The following is a 21,139-nucleotide window of genomic DNA, read 5'->3' as shown; positions in this document are numbered from 1 at the left end:
CAAATCATACCACATGAGCAAGATGACTGAAAGGCCTCGTTTTCAGTAAGATGGAACAAGAAAGCAACTTGTTGGAAGTAATACATCTTGATGTGTGCAGTCCAATGAGTGCTGAGGCATGTAGTGGATATCGTTATATTCTTACTTCACAGATGATTTGAGCAGATGATGAGTATATTTACTTGATGAATCACGAGTCTGAATTATTGAAAGGTTCAAGTAATATCAGGGTGAAGTTGAAGATCGTCGTGACAAGAGGATAAAATATCTATGATATGATCATAGAGATGAATATCTGAATTACGAGTTTGGCACAGAATTAAGACATTGTGGAAATTGTTTCACAACTAATACATCCTGGAACACCATAGTGTGATGGTGTGTCCGAACATCATAACTGCACCCTATTAGATATGATGCATACCATGATGTCTCTTATCGAATTACCACGATAGTTTATGGGTTGGGCATTAGAGCCAACCACATTCACTTTAAATAGGGAACCATGTAATTCCGATGAGATGACACCGTATGAACTATGGTTTAGAGAAACCTAAGCTGTCATTTCTTAAAAGTTTGGGGCTGCGACGCTTATGTGAAAAAGTTTCAGGCTGATAAGCTCGAACCCAAAGCGGATAAAGGCATCTTCATTGGACACCCAAAACAGTTGGGTATACCTCCTGTCTCAGATCCAAAAGCAATAGGGATTGTTTCTCGAATCGGGTCCTTTCTCGAGGAAAAGTTTCTCTCGAAAGAATTGAGTGGGAGGAAGATATAACTTGATAAGGTTGTTGAACCTTTACTTCAACCAGAGAGTAGCGCAGCACAGGAAAAATGTTTCTGTGGCACCTGCCTCAGTTGAAGAGAAAGCTAATGATGATCATGGAGCTTCAGATCAAGTTACTATCGAACCTCATGGGTTGACAAGGGTGTGTACAACTTCTAAGTGGTAACCCTGTCTTAAGGTCACGTTGTTGGACAACGATGAACCTATGAGCTATGGAGAAGCGATGGTGGGCCCGGATTCCGAAAATTGGCTCGAGGCCATAAAATCCGAGAGAGGATCCATGTATGAAAACAAAGTGTAGACTTTAGAAGAACTACTTGATGGTCGTAAGGCTGTTAGGTACATGTGGATTTTAAGAAGAAGACGGACGTGGACGGTAATGTCATCGTCTATGAAGCTCGACTTGTGGCGAAGAGTTTTTTCACAAGTTCAAGCAGTTGATTACGATGAGATTTTCTCACCCGTAGCGATGCTTAAGTCCGTCGGAATCATGTTAGCATAAGCTGCATTTATGAAATCTGGCAGATGGATGTCAAAACAAGTTTCCTTACCAGTTTTCGTAAGGAAAGGTTGTATGTGATACAATCAGAAGGTTTTTGTCGATCCTAAGGATGCTAAAAGGTATGCTAGCTCCAGCGATCCTTCCATGGACTAGATCAAGCATCTTGGAGTCGGAATATATACTTTCATGGAGTAATCAAAGTTTACGGGTTTATACAAAGTTTTGTTAGAAACTTGTATTTACAATAAAGTGAGTGGGAGCACTACAACATTTCTGATAAGTATATGTGGATGACATATTGTTGATCCGAAATGATGTAGAATTTCTGGAAAGCATATAGGGTTATTTGAAAGGTGTTTTTCAATGGAAAACCTGGATTAAGCTACTTGAACATTGAGCATCAAGATCTATAAGGATAGATAAAAAACGCGTAATGGTACTTTCAAATGAGCACATACCTTGACATGATCTTGAAAGTGTTCAAGATGGATCAGCCAAAGAAGGAGTTCTTGCCTGAGTTGTAAGGTATGAAGTTAAGACTTAAAGCTCGACCACGGCAGAAGAAAGAGGAAGGACGAAGGTCGTCCCCTATGCTTTTGTCATAGGCTCTATACGATATGCCATGCTGAGTACCGCACCTGATGTGTGCCTTGCCACATGTCTGGCAAGAGGGTACAAAGGTGATCTAGGAGTAGATCACCAGATAGCGGTCAAAATTATCCTTAGAGGAATAAGGATATGTTTCTCGGTTATGGAGGTGATAAAGAGTTCGACGTAAATAGTTACGTCGATGCAAGCTTAACACCTATCCGGATAGCTCTGAGTAGAGATACCGGATACATATGATGGAGCAACAATTTAGAATAGCTCCAGGTAGAACCGTTATTTGAAATGGCTCCAAATATAGCGTAGAGATTTGCAAAGTACATACGGATCTGAATGTGACAGACCCGTAGACTACAACCTCTCTCACAAATAACATGATCAAACCCAGAACTCATTGACTGTTAATCACATAGTGATGTGAACTAGATTATTGAACTCTAGTAAACTCTTTGGATGTTGGTCACATGGCGATGTGACCTGTGAATGTTAATCACATGGCGATGTGAACTAGATTATTGACTCTAGTGCAAGTTGGAGACTGTTGGAAATATGCCCTAGAGGCAATAATAAATTGGTTATTTCCTTGTTCATGATAATCTTTTATTATCCATGCTATAATTGTATTGATAGGAAACTCAGATACATGTGTGGATACATAGACAACACCATGTCCCTAGTAAGCCTCTAGTTGACTAGCTCGTTGATCAATTGATGGTTACGGTTTCCTGACCATGGACATTGGATGTTGTTGATAACGGGATCACATCATTAGGAGAATCATGTGATGGACAAGACCCAATCCTAAGCCTAGCACAAAGATCGTGTAGTTCGTATGCTAAAGCTTCTCTAATGTCAAGTATCATTTCCTTAGACCATGAGATTGTGAAACTCTCGGATACCGTAGGAATGCTTTGGGTGTGCCAAACGTCACAACGTAACTGGGTGGCTATAGAGGTACACTACGGGTATCTCCGAAAGTGTCTGTTGGGTTGGCACGAATCGAGACTGGGATTTGTCACTCCATGTGACGGAGAGGTATCTCTGGGCCCACTCGGTAGGACATCATCATATGCGCAATGTGACCAAGGAGTTGATCACGGGATGATGTGTTACGGAACGAGTAAAGAGACTTGCCAGTAACGAGATTGAACAAGGTATCAGATACCGACAATCGAATCTCGGGCAAGTACAATACCGCTAGACAAAGGGAATTGAATACGGGATTGATTGAATCCTCGACATCGTGGTTCATCTGATGAGATCATCGTGGAACATGTGGGAGCCAACATGGGTATCCAGATCCCGCTGTTGGTTATTGGCCGAAGAGGTGTCTCGGTCATGTCTGCATGGTTCCCGAACCCGTAGGGTCTACACACTTAAGGTTCGATGACGCTAGGGTTATAGGGAATGGATATACGTGGTTACCGAATGTTGTTCGGAGTCCCGGATGAGATCCCGGACATCACGAGGAGTTCCGGAATGGTCCAGAGGTAAAGATTTATATATGGGAAGTCCTATTTTGGTCACCGGAAAAGTTTCGGGTGCTATCGGTAACGTATCGGGACCACCGGGAGGGTCCCGGGGGTCCACCAGGTGGGGCTACCTGCCCCAGAAGGCTGCGTGGGCCAAGTGTGAGAGGGGACCAGCCCCAGGTGGGCTGGTGCGCCCCCCCCACCAGGGCCCAAGGCGAAGAGAGAAGGGAAAAGGGGGAAACCCTAGGCTCAGATGGGCCTAAGGCCCACCTAATGGTGCGCCCCCCTCTCTCCCCCTTAGCCGCCCCCCTAGATGGGATCTAGGGCTGGCCGCCACCCCTAGGGATGGAAACCTAGGTGGGGGCGCAGGCCCTCCCTTTCCCCTATATATAGTGGGGTTTTGGGCTGCCATACACACGAGAACATCTCCTTCTTGGCGCAGCCCTACCCCTCTCCCTCCTCGTCTCTTGCGGTGCTTGGCGAAGCCCTGCAGGAGTACCACGCTCCTCCACCACCACCACGCCGTCGCGCTGCTGCTGGACGGAGTCTTCCCCAACCTCTCCCTCTCTCCTTGCTGGATCAAGGCATGGGAGACGTCACCGGGCTGCATGTGTGTTGAATGCGGAGGTGCCGTTCGTTCGGCACTTGGATCATCGGTGATTTGGATCACGGCGAGTACGACTCCATCAACCCCGTTCACTTGAACGCTTCCGCTTAGCGATCTACAAAGGTATGTAGATGCACTCTCCTTCCCCTCGTTGCTAGATTACTCCATAGATTGATCTTGGTGATGCGTAGAAAATTTTGAATTTCTGCTACGATCCCCAACAGACATTGTCACAATAAACCAAAGTAGCCCGGGTCGGAGGATACTTGAGATCATGCAAGAGTTGGCATAGCCAGCAAGATTCTGCAACACAGTTGGCGACGCCCCTGTATTCCGCTTCGGCATTGGACCTGGAGACGGTGGGTTGATGCTTCGAGGACCAAGAAATGATGTTGTTGCCAAGAAAAATGCAGAACCCAGAAGTGGACTTGCGAGTATCAAGACACCCTGCCCAATCAGCGTCGGTGTAGGCAATGAGATCTTGAGAGGGTGACTTGTAGAGCTGAATGCCATAGTGGGATGTGCCTTGGAGATACCGAAGGATGCGTTTGACCAACTGCATGTGGATGTCACGAGGCTCGTGCATGAAGAGACAGACTTGTTGGACGGCATAGGAGATATCGGGTCGAGTAAGAGTAAGGTATTGGAGTGCACCGGCCAAGCTACGGTAGTAGGTGGGGTTGGAAAGGGGTTTGCCGTCGTGGATGGATAGTTTGGAAGAGGTGTCGACAGGAGTGGACACCAATTTGCAATGAAGCATGTCAGCACGGTCAAGAATCTCAAGTGTATACTTTTGCTGACAAAGAAACAAGCCGGAGGAGTTGGGAGTAACATTGATGCCAAGAAAGTGATGTAACTCACCAAGGTCCGACATGGAGAACTCCTTCTTGAGAGAGGCGATGATGGAGTGTAAGGTGGCGGCAGTGTTGGCAGTGAGGATGATATCATCCACGTAGACAAGAAGGTATGCTATGGTGTTTCCATGGTGGCGGATGAATAAGGACGAGTCACTCTTGGAAGCACAAAAACCAATGGATAACAAGAATGTCTTGAACCGAAGAAACCACGTCCGAGGGGCTTGTTTCAAACCATAAAGAGACTTGTTGAGGAGGCACACATGATTCGGGTGAGAAGCTGTTGGAAATATGCCCTAGAGGCAATAATAAAAGGATTATTATTATATTTCCTTGTTCATGATAATTGTCTTTTATTCATGCTATAATTGTGTTATCCGGAAATCGTAATACATGTGTGAATACATAGACACCAACATCTCCCTAGTAAGCCTCTAGTTGACTAGCTCGTTGATCAACAGATAGTCATGGTTTCCTGACTATGGACATTGGATGTCATTGATAACAAGATCACATCATTAGGAGAATGATGTGATGGACAAGACCCAATCCTAAACATAGCACAAGATCGTATAGTTCGTTTGCTAGAGTTTTTTCAATGTCAAGTATCTTTTCCTTAGACCATGAGATCGTGTAACTCCCGGATACCGTAGGAGTGCTTTGGGTGTACCAAACGTCACAACGTAACTGGGTGACTATAAAGGTATACTACGGGTATCTCCGAAAGTGTCTGTTGGTTGACACAGATCAAGACTGGGATTTGTCACTCCGTATGACGGAGAGGTATCTCTGGGCCCACTCGGTAATGCATCATCATAATGAGCTCAAAGTGATCAAGTGTCTGGTCACGGGATCATGCATTACGGTACGAGTAAAGTGACTTGCCGGTAACGAGATTGAACGAGGTATTGGGATACCGACGATCGAATCTCGGGCAAGTAACGTACCGATTGACAAAGGGAATTGTATACGGGGTTGCTTGAATCCTCGACATCGTGGTTCATCCGATGAGATCATCGAGGAGCATGTGGGATCCAACATGGGTATCCAGATCCCGCTGTTGGTTATTGACCGGAGAGCCGTCTCGGTCATGTCTACATGTCTCCCGAACCCGTAGGGTCTACACACTTAAGGTTCGGTGACGCTAGGGTTGTAGAGATATGAATATGCAGTAACCCGAAAGTTGTTCGGAGTCCCGGATGAGATCCCGGACGTCACGAGGAGTTCCGGAATGGTCCGGAGGTGAAGAATTATATATAGGAAGTGCAGTTTCGGCCATCGGGAGAGTTTCGGGGGTCACCGGTATTGTACCGGGACCACCGAAAGGGTCCCGGGGGTCCACCGGGTGGGGCCACCCATCCCGGAGGGCCCCATGGGCTGAAGTGGGGAGGGGAACCAGCCCATAGTGGGCTGGTGCACCCCCTTTGGCCCACCCCATGCGCCTAGGGTTGGGAACCCTAGGGTGGGGGGGGGCGCCCCACTTGCCTTGGGGGCCACTCCACCCTTGGCCGCCCCCCAAGGAGATCCCATCTCCTAGGTCCGGCGCCCCCCCTAGGGGAGCCTATATAAAGGGGGGGAGGGGCAGCCGCACCCTTGACTCTTGGCGCCTCCCTCTCCCCTACTACACCTCTCCCTCTCGCAGAAGAACGGCGAAGCCCTGCTGCGGTGACTGCTGCATCCACCACCACGCCGTCGTGCTGCTGGATCTTCATCAACCTCTCCTCCCCCCTTGCTGGATCAAGAAGGAGGAGACGTCACGCTGACCGTACATGTGTTGAACACGGAGGTGCTGTCCGTTCGGCGCTAGGATCTCCGGTGATTTGGATCACGTCGAGTACGACTTCCTCATCCCCGTTCTCTGAACGCTTCCGCGCGTGATCTACAAAGGTATGTAGATGCAATCTGATCACTCGTTGCTAGATGAACTCATAGATGGATCTTGGTGAAACCGTAGGAAAATTTTTGTTTTCTGCAACGTTCCCCAACAGTGGCATCATGAGCTAGGTCTATGCGTAGTTCTCTTTGCAAGAGTAGAACACAATTTGTTGTGGGAGTAGATGTTGTCAACTTTCTTGCCGCTACTAGTCTTATTTTGCTTCAGCAGTATTGTGGGATGAAGCGGCCCGGACCAACCTTACACGTACGCTTACGTGAGACCGGTTCCACCGACTGACATGCACTAGTTGCATAAGGTGGCTGGCGGGTGTCTGTCTCTCCCACTTTAGTTGGAGCGGATTCGATGAAAAGGGTCCTTATGAAGGGTAAATAGAAGTTGACAAATCACGTTGTGGCTTTCACGTAGGTAAGAAAACTTTCTTGCTAGAACCCTATTGCAGCCACGTAAAACTTGCAACAACAATTAGAGGACGTCTAACTTGTTTTTGCAGCAAGTGTTTTGTGATGTGATATGGCCAAAGTTGTGATGAATGATGAATGATATATATGTGATGTATGAGATGTTCATGCTAATGTAATAGGAATCACGACTTGCATGTCGATGAGTATGACAACCGGCAGGAGCCATAGGAGTTGTCTTTATTTTTTGTATGACCTGCGTGTCATTGAGAAACGCCATGTAAATTACTTTACTTTATTGCTAAACGTGTTAGCCATAGTAGTAGAAGTAATAGTTGGCGAGCAACTTCATGGAGACACGATGATGGAGATCATGATGATGGAGATCATGGTGTCATGCCGGTGACAAGATGATCATGGAGCCCCAAGATGGAGATCAAAGGAGCTATGTGATATTGGCCATATCATGTCACTATTATTATTTGATTGCATGTGATGTTTATCATGTTTTTGCATCTTGTTTACTTAGAACGACGGTAGTAAATAAGATGATCCCTCATAATAATTTCAGGAAAGTGTTCCCCCTAACTGTGCGCCGTTGCAACAGTTCGTTGTTTCGAAGCACCACGTGATGATCGGGTGTGATAGATTCCAACGTTCACATACAACGGGTGTAAGACAGATTTACACATGCAAACACTTCGGTTGACTTGACGAGCCTAGCATGTACAGACATGGCCTCGGAACACAGAAGACCGAAAGGTCGAGCATGAGTCGTATAGAAGATACGATCAACATGAAGATGTTCACCGATGTTGACTAGTCCGTCTCACGTGATGATCGGACACGGACTAGTTAACTCGGATCATGTTATACTTAGATGCCTGGAGGGATGTCTATCTGAGTGGGAGTTCATTAAATAGATGAACTTAATTATTATGAACTTAGTCTAAAACATTTACAATATGTCTTGTAGATCAAATGGCCAACGTTGTCCTCAACTTCAACGCGTTCCTAGAGAAAACCAAGCTGAAAGACGATGACAACAACTATACGGACTGGGTCCGGAACCTGAGGATCATCCTCATAGCTGCCAAGAAAGATTATGTCCTACAAGCACCGCTAGGTGAAGCACCTGCTCTCCCTGCAGAACAAGACGTTATGAACGCTTGGCAGACACGTACCGATGATTACTCCCTCGCTCAGTGCGGCATGCTTTACAGCTTAGAGCCAGGCCTCCAAAAGCGTTTTGAGAGACACGGAGCATATGAGATGTTCGAAGAGCTGAAAATGGTTTTTCAAGCTCATGCCCGGGTCGAGAGATATGAAGTCTCCGACAAGTTCTTCAGCTGTAAGATGGAGGAAAATAGTTCTGTCAGTGAGCACATACTCACTATGTCAGGGTTACATAACCGCTTGACTCAGCTGGGAGTTAATCTCCTGGATGACGCGGTCATTGACAGAATCCTTCAGTCGCTTCCACCGAGCTACAAGAGCTTTGTGATGAACTTCAATATGCAGGGGATGGAAAAGTCCATTCCTGAAGTATTTGCAATGCTGAAATCAGCAGAGGTAGAAGTCAAAAAGGAACATCAAGTGCTGATGGTGAATAAAACCACTAAGTTCAAGAAAGGCAAGGGTAAGAAGAACTTCAAGAAGGACAGCAAGGGAGTTGCCACGCCCGGCAAGCAAGCTGCCGGGAAGAAGCCAAAGAATGGACCCAAGCCCGAGACTGAGTGCTTTTATTGCAAGGAAAGTGGTCACTGGAAGCGGAACTGCCCCAAATACTTAGCGGATAAGAAGGCCGGCAAAACGAAAGGTATATGTGATATACATGTAATTGATGTGTACCTTACCAGTACTCGTAGTAGCTCCTGGGTATTTGATACCGGTGCAGTTGCTCACATTTGTAACTCAAAGCAGGAGCTGCGGAATAAGCGGAGACTGGCGAAGGACGAGGTGACGATGCGCGTCGGGAATGGTTCCAAGGTCGATGTGATCGCCGTCGGCACGCTGCCTCTACATTTACCTACGGAATTAGTTTTGAACCTCAATAACTGTTATTTAGTGCCAAGTTTGAGCATGAACATTGTATCGGGATCTCGTTTAATACGAGATGGTTACTCATTTAAATCCGAGAATAATGGTTGTTCTATTTATATGAGAGATATGTTTTATGATCATGCTCCGATGGTGAATGGTTTATTCTTAATGAATCTCGAGCGTAATGCTACACATATTCATAGTGTGAGTACCAAAAGATGTAAGGTTGATAATGATAGTCCCACATACTTGTGGCACTGCCGCCTTGGTCACATAGGTGTCAAACGCATGAAGAAGCTCCATGCAGACGGACTTTTAGAGTCTCTTGATTACGAATCATTTGACATGTGCAAACCATGCCTCATGGGTAAAATGACCAAGACTCCGTTCTCAGGAACAATGGAGCGAGCAACCAACTTATTGGAAATCATACATACTGATGTGTGCGGTCCAATGAGTGTTGAGGCTCGCGGTGGTTATCGTTATGTTCTCACCCTCACTAATGACTTGAGTAGATATGGGTATGTCTACTTAATGAAACACAAGTCTGAGACCTTTGAAAGGTTCAAGGAATTTCAGAGTGAGGTTGAGAATCAACGTGACAGGAAAATCAAGTTCTTGCGATCAGATCGTGGAGGAGAATACTTGAGTCACGAATTTGGCACACACTTAAGAAAAAGTGGAATAGTTTCACAACTCACGCCGCCTGGAACACCTCAGCGTAATGGTGTGTCCGAACGTCATAATCGCACTCTATTAGATATGGTGCGATCTATGATGTCTCTTACCGATTTACCACTATCTTTTTGGGGCTATGCTTTAGAGACTGCCGCATTCACTTTAAATAGGGCTCCGTCGAAATCCGTTGAGACGACACCGTATGAATTATGGTTTGGGAAGAAACCTAAACTGTCGTTTCTAAAAGTTTGGGGATGCGATGCTTATGTCAAGAAACTTCAACCTGAAAAGCTCGAACCCAAGTCAGAAAAATGCGTCTTCATAGGATACCCTAAAGAAACTATTGGGTATACCTTCTACCTCAGATCCGAAGGCAAGATCTTTGTTGCCAAGAATGGATCCTTTCTAGAGAAAGAGTTTCTCTCGAAAGAAGTAAGTGGGAGGAAAGTAGAACTTGATGAAGTATTACCTCTTGAACCGGAAAATGGCGCAACTCAAGAAAATGTTCCTGAGGTGCCTGCACCAACTAGAGAGGAGGTTAATGATGATGATCATGAAACTTCAGATCAAGTTGCTACTGGACTTTGTAGGTCCACAAGGACACGTTCCGCACCAGAGTGGTACGGCAACCCTGTCTTGGAAATCATGTTGTTAGACAACGGTGAACCTTCGAACTATGAAGAAGCGATGGCGGGCCCGGATTCCAACAAATGGCTGGAAGCCATGAAATCCGAGATAGGATCCATGTATGAAAACGAAGTATGGACTTTGACTGACTTGCCCGTTGAGCGGCGAGCCTTAGAAAATAAATGGATCTTTAAGAAGAAGACAGACGCGGATGGAAATGTGACCATCTATAAAGCTCGGTTTGTCGCTAAGGGTTATCGACAAGTTCAAGGGGTTGACTACGATGAGACTTTCTCACCCGTAGCGAAGCTGAAGTCCGTCCGAATCATGTTAGCAATTGCCGCATTCTATGATTATGAGATATGGCAAATGGACGTCAAAACGGCATTCCTTAATGGTTTCCTTAAGGAAGAATTGTATATGATGCAGCCGGAAGGTTTTGTCGATCCTAAGAATGCTGACAAGGTGTGCAAGCTCCAACGCTCGATTTATGGGCTGGTGCAAGCATCTCGGAGTTGGAACATTCACTTTGATGAGATGATCAAAGCGTTTGGGTTTATGCAGACTCATGGAGAAGCCCGCGTTTACAAGAAAGTGAGTGGGAGCTCTGTAGCATTTCTCATATTATATGTAGATGACATACTTTTGATGGAAAATGATATAGAGCTTTTGGACAGCATTAAGGCCTACTTGAATAAGAGTTTTTCAATGAAGGACCTTGGAGAAGCTACTTATATATTAGGCATCAAGATCTATAGAGATAGATCAAGACGCCTCATAGGTCTTTCACAAAGCACATACCTTGATAAGATATTGAAGAAGTTCAATATGGATCAGTCTAAGAAGGGGTTCTTGCCTGTGTTGCAAGGTGTGAAATTGAGCTCAGCTCAATGTCTTACCACGGCAGAAGATATAGAAGAGATGAGTGTCATCCCCTATGCCTCAGCCATAGGTTCTATTATGTATGCCATGCTGTGTACCAGACCTGATGTAAACCTTGCCGTAAGTTTGGTAGGTAGGTACCAAAATAATCCCGGCAAGGAACACTAGACAGCGGTCAAGAATATCCTGAAGTACCTGAAAAGGACTAAGGAAATGTTTCTCATTTATGGAGGTGACGAAGAGCTCGTCGTAAAGGGTTACATCAACGCTAGCTTCGACACAGATCTGGATGACTCTAAGTCACAAACCGGATACGTGTATATTTTGAATGGTGGGGCAGTAAGATGGTGCAGTTGCAAGCAGAGCGTCGTGGCGGGATCTACATGTGAAGCGGAGTACATGGCAGCCTCGGAGGCAGCGCATGAAGCAATTTGGGTGAAGGAGTTCATCACCGACCTAGGAGTCATACCCAATGCGTCGGGGCCGATCAACCTCTTCTGTGACAACACTGGAGCTATTGCACTTGCCAAGGAGCCCAGGTTTCACAAGAAGAACAGGCACATCAAGCGTCACTTCAACTCCATTCGTGAAAATGTTCAAGATGGAGACATAGATATTTTTAAAGTACATACGGACCTGAATGTAGCAGATCCGTTGACTAAACCTCTCCCTAGAGCAAAACATGATCAACACCAGAATTCCATGGGTGTTCGATTCATCACAATGTAACTAGATTATTGACTCTAGTGCAAGTGGGAGACTGTTGGAAATATGCCCTAGAGGCAATAATAAAAGGATTATTATTATATTTCCTTGTTCATGATAATTGTCTTTTATTCATGCTATAATTGTGTTATCCGGAAATCGTAATACATGTGTGAATACATAGACACCAACATGTCCCTAGTAAGCCTCTAGTTGACTAGCTCGTTGATCAACAGATAGTCATGGTTTCCTGACTATGGACATTGGATGTCATTGATAACGAGATCACATCATTAGGAGAATGATGTGATGGACAAGACCCAATCCTGAACATAGCACAAGATCGTATAGTTCATTTGGTAGAGTTTTTTCAATGTCAAGTATCTTTTCCTTAGACCATGAGATCGTGTAACTCCCGGATACCGTAGGAGTGCTTTGGGTGTACCAAACGTCACAACATAACTAGGTGACTATAAAGGTATACTACGGGTATCTCCGAAAGTGTCTGTTGGTTTGACACGGATCAAGACTGGGATTTGTCACTCCGTATGACGGAGAGGTATCTCTGGGCCAACTCGGTAATGCATCATCATAATGAGCTCAAAGTGACCAAGTGTCTGGTCACGGGATCATGCATTACGGTACGAGTAAAGTGACTTGCCGGTAACGAGATTGAACGAGGTATTGGGATACCGACGATCGAATCTCGGGCAAGTAACATACCGATTGACAAAGGGAATTGTATACGGGGTTGCTTGAATCCTCGACATCGTGGTTCATCCGATGAGATCATCGAGGAGCATGTGGGAGCCAGCATGGGTATCCAGATCCCGTTGTTGGTTATTGACCGGAGAGCCGTCTCGGTCATGTCTACATGTCTCCCGAACCCGTAGGGTCTACACACTTAAGGTTCGGTGACGCTAGGGTTGTAGAGATATGAATATGCAGTAACCCGAAAGTTGTTCGGAGTCCTGGATGAGATCTCGGACATCACGAGGAGTTCCGGAATGGTCCGGAGGTGAAGAATTATATATAGGAAGTGCAGTTTCGGCCATCGGGAGAGTTTCCGGGGTCACCAGTATTGTACCGGGACCACCGAAAGGGTCCCGGGGGTCCACCGGGTGGGGCCACCCATCCCGGAGGGCCCCATGGGCTGAAGTGGGGAGGGGAACCAGCCCATAGTGGGCTGGTGCGCCCCCTTTGGCCCACCCCATGCGCCTAGGGTTGGGAACCCTAGGGTGGGGGGGCGCCCCACTTGCCTTGGGGGCCACTCCACCCTTGGCCGCCGCCCCCCAAGGAGATCCCATCTCCTAGGGCCGGCGCCTCCCCTAGGGGAGCCTATATAAAGGGGGGAGGGAGGGGCAGCCGCACCCTTGACTCTTGGCGTCTTCCTCTCCCCTGCTACACCTCTCCCTCTCGCAGAAGAACGGCGAAGCCCTGCTGCGGTGACTGCTGCATCCACCACCACGCCGTCGTGCTGCTGGATCTTCATCAACCTCTCCTCCCCCCTTGCTGGATCAAGAAGGAGGAGACGTCACGCTGACCGTACGTGTGTTGAACACGGAGGTGCCGTTCGTTCGGCGCTAGGATCTCCGGTGATTTGGATCACGTCGAGTACGACTTCCTCATCCCCGTTCTTTGAACGCTTCCGCGCGTGATCTAGAAATGTATGTAGATGCAATAGGATCACTCGTTGCTAGATGAACTCATAGATGGATCTTGGTGAAACCGTAGGAAAATTTTTGTTTTCTACAACGTTCCCCAACAGAAGCGTCAACAAAACCAGCCGGTTGTGAACAGTAAACATTCTCCTTGAGATCACCATGAAGAAACGCATTTTTGACATCCAGTTGATGTATTGGCCACGAGTGAGAGGTTGCAAGGCTGAGCACCACACGGATAGTGGCTGGTTTGACGACCGGACTGAAAGTCTCATCGTAATCCACACCCTCCTGTTGAGTGAATCCCCGGACAACCCACCGAGCTTTGTAGCGAGCTAAAGAGCCATCCGTGTGGAACTTGTGACAAAATATCCACTTCCCCATAACAATGTTGACACCTGCAGGCTTAGGCACCAAAGACCAAGTAGAGTTATTGATTAAAGCATGATACTCCTCTTGCATAGCATGGCGCCAATTAGGGTCCTTAAGTGCTGTTTTGTACGTGGGTGGAATAGGTGATATGGGCGTGGAAGTTGCATCAGCAAGAAAGAGACGGCGCGGCATGCAATAGCCGTGTTTGGCTCGAGTAGTCATTTTGTGGGAATTACGTGGGGGGTTTGCTGGTTGTGCATCGCGAGGGAGACGTGGCGGAGGGGGAGAGGGCGTGCATGCCTTAGATCCCGAGGAGGATTCGGTGGGGCAGGCGACAGGCGCGGAAGACTGGGCGACAGGTGAGTCAGGGCTGACAGGCGCGGAGCGCGGGGTGGATGCGGCGTGAGTGGTTGATGGGGACGGGGGCAAAGCTGGCGAGGTGGATCCGGACAAAGGGGTTCGCTCCGCGGCGCGGGGAGTGGAGGTGGGGTCGGCATGTGGTTGGCGGCAGGTGGGTGCGGGGCTGCGCGATTGGTGGGAAGGCGGGGATGGTGGGGCGTGGGGCCAGTACGAGGTAGGCGGGGGCGGCAAATCCGAGAGATTGGGTGGGTAGCGCGTGCAGGTGGGCGGATCTGGTGCGGGGTTGGACTGTGTAGCTGGTGCTGTGTATACGGAAATGAGTTTTCGTCGAAAGTGACATGCCGAGAGACAATAACGCGGCGAGTGGATAAATCATAGCACCCGTACCCCTTGTGTTCGAGGGGGTACCCTAAGAAAATGCAGCGAGTCGAGCGAGGGGAAAGTTTGTGAGGCATAGTTGCGGATGTGTTGGGAAAACACAAGCAGCCAAACACGCGTAGATGGTCATAGGATGGATGAGCGCCGTGTAGGAGAAAGTATGGTGTGTTGTCAGCGATGGCTCGAGAGGGGCGGCGATTGAGAAGGTAGGTGGCAGTGTGTAAAGCTTCGACCCAGAAAGGGGGAGTAAGGTTGGCTTGGATGAGAAGGGAGCGAACAACGTCGTTGGTAGTGCGAATGAGATGCTTCGCTTTGCCGTTTTGGGGAGATGTGGGGGGGGGGGGGGGGGGAGAGGGGGGGGGGGGGGGAGAAGCGATAAACGATGTCGTTGGCAGAGAAGAAGGAGCGAAGGGATGAGTTGATAAATTCCCCTCCATTATCGCATTGCATGGCTTTGATAATGACATTGTATTGGGTGTGGATAAATGTGAAAAAGCGTTGTAGCATGGAGGAGGTGTCCGACTTGTTGCGTAAGGGAAACGTCCAAGAGTAGTGAGTGAAATCATCTAGCACAACAAGATCATATTGAAATCCGGAGAAGCTTACAACGGGAGATGTCCACAAGTCACAATGTATTAAATCAAAGGGGGCATATGTTTTGCTAAAAGAGGAGGAAAATGGGAGACGCGCTTGGCGTCCTAGTTGAAAAGCAGTACATGGAGTGTGGGCACGTTTATTACATGAGCTAAGGAAATCATTGGCGATGGTAGACAGAGTGTGTGCGCCGGGGTGCCCAAGTCGACGATGCCACAGATCCGTCGTGGAGACAGTGAACGCCGCCGGTGGTGCATGGTTACTGCCGTAGAAGGGGTAGAGATCACCGTTGCTAACGGAGATCATGAGAACTCTCCGAGTGCGAAGATCCTTCACAAGAAAACCACAAGGGTAAAATTCAACTGAGCAAGAATTGTCCTTAGTAAAACGACGAACGGAAATTAAGCTAGTGACAACATGAGGAGAAACTAGGACATCGGTGAGGCGAAAATTATTGGGAGGGAGGGAGGTAGAGCCAGTGGCCGTGACGGGTAAGTGGTGCCCATTGCCAACCAAAATGCTAGAGGGAACATGCTTTAAAGAATAACTAGACCGGGTGAGGTTACCTTGGTTGCCGGTCACAAGAGAGGAAGCGCCACTGTCGAAGTACCACTCGGGTGCAGGAGCGGACGGGAAGCCGCCATTGCTGTAGGCGGCGTTGAGCATGGCCGCGTGTTTCCAGGAGGAAGGAGGATGCTGGTGGAACGGCGCATGAGTCGCCGGCGGGGCGGGCAGGAGCGGGTAAGCCTGCGCATGGGATCCGGGGCGCGGGCCAAGGACGCCGGCCGCATTGGGCGGGATCCAGCCGGAGCGCGGGGAGGGGAGCGCCATCCCGAAGGGCGCGAAGTAGCCGGTGAAGGGCGACGCGAAGGGAGGAGCGGCGTGGCCGCGTCCAGTGTTGTCGCCACGCCCACGACCACGGCCACGTCCACCGCGGTCACCACCATCACGGTCACCTCGGCCACGGCCGGGGTGCGGGTGCGGCTGTGGAGGAGCGACCGGGGCGCCAGTAGGAGCGCGATCCGCACGATCCGGGGCGCGACCACCCGAGGTGGAGCTGGAACCAGAGGCGCCGCCACTCGACAGGGCGAACGCGGAGGCGCTCTCTTCAGCCGCGCGATGCTCCTGGGATTCCTCGGCGAGGACGACCCGGGAGAGGATGGTGTCGAAGGGCAGGTCCTGATCACCAAGGATGACCCGGATCGTGTCGAGCCGCTTGTCGAGGCCATGGAGGAACTACGTGGTGAGGTCCACCTCGATGACGGCGCGGTCAATGTCGGCAAGAGCGTCAGTGAGGAGTTTCATCCGGCGGGCGTACTCGGAGATAGACAGATCGCCCTGCTTGAGGTTGCGATACTTGCGGTTGAGGATCATGAAGCGAGCGACGCGATTGGCAAGAAAGTAGTCGCGGATCTTGGTCCAGAGGGCGAAAGTGGTGGTGGCGCCGACGACGTGATCACACATGGTGTCCGAGAGGGTGGCGTAGATCCACAGAACGACATGGGCATCAAGCTCAAGGTAGGTGGCGGAAGCATTGGGTGGCGGCGGGTGTTCGATGAGGTAGGAGACGCCGTAGCGGACGAGAACCATGATGAAGAAGGTTTTCCATTTGTGATAGTTGTGGTCGTCGGGGTTGAGGAGGAACTTGATGTGGTTTGTGATGTGATCCAGGAAGATGGGGTGGCGGGGAGCAGGCGCCGGAGGAGCAGGGGGGACGGTGGTGTTGAACAGAGGGGCAAACTGGGTGCCCGCGGCGGGGGAAGTGCCGAAGACGAACGGCGGGGAGGAAGCAGAGGAGGGAGCCGCAGCAGGCGCCGTCGAAGAGGAGGAGAGGTCGCCGGGGGAGGTGGCGGAGCTCGTAGCTTCGGCGGTGGAGGAAGAGGAGGCCATGGTGCGCCTGATAACTGATACCAAGTTGGAGAGATGATTTTATGTATATTAACTGAACCATCAAGTTACAGAGATATATATATCCCCTCAGGGAGAGAGCAAGAGCTCCTGAAAATGTGGCACGCAGGCCACGAGCCTTGCTAGATCCTATAATCAAGGAGTGGACTAAGTTTACACTACTCAACGTTACAATTTACACAGATACACGTTTAACATGTATTGCCCACAAGTCGCAAATTTACGCGGTAAAAAGTGTGTTGTGGTTCTTTTCCAGTGACAAGTTTTTGTACTGGGTGTACCCCGAGGAAATAGCCGGTGTTGTGAACGGCGATTGTAACCACATTGCTTGATCAATAAATTTCCTTACCACCCAAAAACAAACAAAGAATGCTATATGCATTTTTGGTCATCTCATACCTGCTCGATATTTCGTTGCCGCTAGATTCTTGTGCAAGGGTCAAAACCCTGTTTCTTGTTGTAGAGTAGAACGGAACTTGAAAAACATAAGAATAAGAATAGTAATAGTAATAGTCAAACATGCCGAGGGAGCATGCAGTCATCATACTTATGTCTCTGAAAGAGTCGTGGAGCTAAAGATTAGTCGGGTCAATGTAATTTCTTAGCCGTCGTAGTGCGTACTCGTAACAGCACTATCTAACCAATGACCCCCGCCAACTACATCAGCATGTTCCACTATCTGGCAACCATCTTTCTCAATTTTGAAACACACAGCCAAGATTTTCTTTTTTCGAGTGTACGCGAAAGGCGTACCATAGCTTTATAGCCGAGATTTTCTCGGCACCGCGCAGAGATAAGGCCGTGTGGTTGGAGAGAAAAAGAAGAAGGAAAATACACGTTGCGGTAAAGAGACGTTGCCATGCCATGACACGACGTCATCGTCCCAAAAGGGCGTAGGATCCAGCCAATCACCTACTCCTTGCTGAGAGGTGGCGACAAGTGCCATTCGACACAACGACGTATGACGTGTCCCGCTATCCGTTTCCCACACTCGAAGATATCGGCGTCGTGTGGGAGGATGGGCACGAGCTCCATGCCTCGTCGGAGGGCCCCGGGCCCGAGAACTACCGGCGGTGGCCAGATTCAGCCGAAGAGCAGCGTCCTTTTCAGCTACAGGGGACGAATAATCAACCAACCTACCGGGCGCGAGCGCGAGATCTTTCTTTTCAGCTTTACCGCTGCTGCGGGGCCATTCCGTGCTGCATCTTCTTCTAGGCCACAAGCAGCGGCAGAAGAAGCCAGCCTTTGGCGGCAACGACCGACCGACTGACCCAGCGAGCAGACGGCAGCGCGACCACTAGAAAATTCCGACCTGTCGTCCTCGGTTGAACCAGCAAACCTTGCTGATTTACCAAGTCACTCGCTCGCTCACCCACGGCTCACGAGCCACGCCCCGCTCCTGCCGCAGGAACCTGGGATGAGATAGATGGAGTGATAACACCGCTAGAACCTGAATGTAACAGCACGGCCGTCGTGGATTGGATTGCAGTTCAAACCAACCGGTGATTTTTTTTTCTTTCTTCTAGAGATCACACAATCTTTCTATCGTATCCACCAGAAGAAACCAAGTCCAGAACACGCTCACTCCAACAGCACAGCTCGCTGTTTCACCACACGCGAATTTGGCTCGCTTCCTTGATCCAGGAAGCAACCCAAAATGGTACTAGAAACTAATAAAAGTGAAAAAAGGAAGAAGAAGAAGAAGAAGAAGAACAGTGGGGAGAATGAATTTACAGGGAGGCTTGGCTCCGCCACGGACCATGGTCGTCATCTCGCTTGAGGTTGAGGGAAATGTACACTCGCTCGCGGACGCAAACTCGCTGCTGGCTCGGCTATTTACACGGGCGGGCAGGCAGGCACGCCGGCCGGCTGCCCAGCCCAGCTCGTCTCGCTCTCGCCACGGGGAAAGGGGAAAACGCACGCACGCACGCCACCTGGCATGCATGGCCAAGGTGGAATTGGTAGCCGAACGGTATCATCACTCCGCCGCAACGATCGCCGCCGGCCTGGTTGCGCGCAGGCTCGCGCTCCGCGGTTGCCGTAGCATCTCGACCAGCGCCTCAGCCTACGGAATCGCAAAACAAATTAGTACTCCGTACATCGGAAGCTGTAAATTCTGTTTGTGATTGTAATGGCCGAAACGATTGTGCTTCGAACGATTGGTACCTTGGTTTTGAGCTTGGGGCGCGCGGAGGAGGACTGGGAGAGGGCGACGAGGGGAGGGATGGCGCCCTCGCGGGCGACCATGGTGCGGTACGCCGCGTTGTCGTCGCAGATCTGGAGGAGGGAGAGCGTGGCGATCTCCTTCTGCCGCGAGGTGCCGACCTCCACCATCTCCACCAGCACGGGGATGCCGCCCTCCTCCACGGTGGCGGAGCGGCCCTCGGCGAAGCCCACCAGGGAGTGGAGCACGTAGGCGGCCTTGTCCACCATGCCGGACTCCGGGTCCGACATGAGGTCCAGCAGCGGGCGCACGGCGCCGGCCTCGACTGCGCGCAGGCGGTTCTCGCGCGCGCCGCTGCAGAGCGCGTAGAGCGCCGTGGCGGCGTCCTTCTTCCCGCGCGCGCCGCCGGTCTCGAGCAGGGACACCAGCAGCGGGACGGCGCCCGCGCGGCCGACGGCGGCCGCCGCGGCGCCGTCGAGCTGGGAGAGGCGGAGCAGCGCGCACGCGGCGTTCTCCCTGGCCGCGGGCGACGCGGCCGACTTGAGCGCGCGCACCAGCGGCCGTATCGCGCCGGCCTCGACCATGAGGGCCTTGTTCTCGTCGCAGATGGAGAGGTTGAGCAGCGCCGTCACCCCGTGCTCCTGCAGCAGCGGGTCGGCGTGCGACAGCAGGGCCACGAGCGGCCGCACCGCCCCGGACGCCGCGATGCGGATGCGGTTGTCCGGGTTGTGCTTGGCGAGCAGGCGCAGCTCCATGGCGGCGCGGCGGAGCGAGTCGACCGAGGCCGAGGGCGACTCGAGCTCGGCGACGAGCGAGGAGATGGAGCCGTCGGAGGCCTCGGCCGCGCAGGAGAGCAGCAGGCGGTGGATGCCCGCGGCGGCGGCGGGCGTGAAGGAGAGGTCGTCGCTGCCGCACTCGCTGAAGGGCTCGGAGCAGGAGGAGTCGCCGCTGTCGCTGTAGCAGCTCCGCCGCCGCGGGGACACGGAGGCGTCCGAGTCCATCCCCTCCGCCGTGCTCTACCGGACGCAAATGCCGCGGCGGGCAGAGAACCTCGGAGGCGAGGGAGAGAGAGCTGGGCTGGGGGATGGAAGGGAGGAGGAAGAATTGGGTGCGTTGCGTTCTCGGGGAGGAGACGAGCGGATGAAATAAGCGAGGGGGGATCGGGTGGGCTGCTTAAATTAATCGCGCTAATTATTATATTTAAGATAATCAGCCAATGGCCCTTCCGTCACTACTTTTCTGCCGCTTCTTTGGCTGGTACGAGCACCGCCACCGTCGGATCGGGAATCAGACGGCCCCGCTACACCACCCACCGTCGGAAAGGTACGTGGCGGATGCCGCGAGCGCCCGGCCGTCCGATGGGCATCCGGCGGGGGACGCGGGCCGCATCTCGTTAGGGACGGGCGGGACGAACCGGTAGCGCGGTGGGGGCGAAGAGTTCAGCGCGCGACACGTGCGACGACGGCCGCGTACGTACGGGGTCGCCCACGCACGTGAGGCCGGCAGGACGCGTGCAGGGCGAGCGGGCCGCACCACGCCGCGCTGCCTGCCGGTGGGCTGGGCCGGGCGGCTCGTGGCCCCACGGCGCGGCGGGGCTTGGGGTGGGGGGCAGGGATCGGGTAGGTGCCGCGGCGGTCGGCAGGG

The 21,139-nt window shown here is 50.8% G+C and overlaps 1 protein-coding gene across 1 annotated transcript; it reads right to left on the bottom strand.

Annotated features, from left to right (window-relative positions):
* Nucleotides 1–18,814: 18,814 nt before the first annotated feature.
* Nucleotides 18,815–20,644, bottom strand: LOC125536494 (U-box domain-containing protein 4-like). Its single transcript, XM_048699721.1, has 2 exons — nt 19,498–20,644; nt 18,815–19,396 (listed from the first exon to the last, which is right to left on the bottom strand). The coding sequence occupies exons 1-2, from the start codon at nt 20,494–20,496 to the stop codon at nt 19,310–19,312; spliced, it is 1,086 nt and encodes a 361-aa protein (XP_048555678.1). The 5' UTR covers nt 20,497–20,644; the 3' UTR covers nt 18,815–19,309.
* Nucleotides 20,645–21,139: the final 495 nt, after the last annotated feature.

This window comes from Triticum urartu, chromosome 2, assembly GCF_003073215.2.
Source record: "Triticum urartu cultivar G1812 chromosome 2, Tu2.1, whole genome shotgun sequence".
NCBI classification, from domain to species: domain Eukaryota; kingdom Viridiplantae; phylum Streptophyta; class Magnoliopsida; order Poales; family Poaceae; genus Triticum; species Triticum urartu.
Note: the sequence above shows the minus strand (reverse complement) of the source record. Positions and strands in the feature narration are given on the sequence as shown.

Excerpts from the sequence above, each read along its gene's own strand:
- LOC125536494 (XM_048699721.1), bottom strand. The coding sequence starts at position 20,496 with ATGGACTCGGACGCCTCCGTGTCCCCGCGGCGGCGGAGCTGCTACAGC. Across the intron at positions 19,397-19,497 it reads GCCCCAAGCTCAAAACCAAG|GCTGAGGCGCTGGTCGAGAT; the intron begins GTACCAATCGTT and ends GCGATTCCGTAG.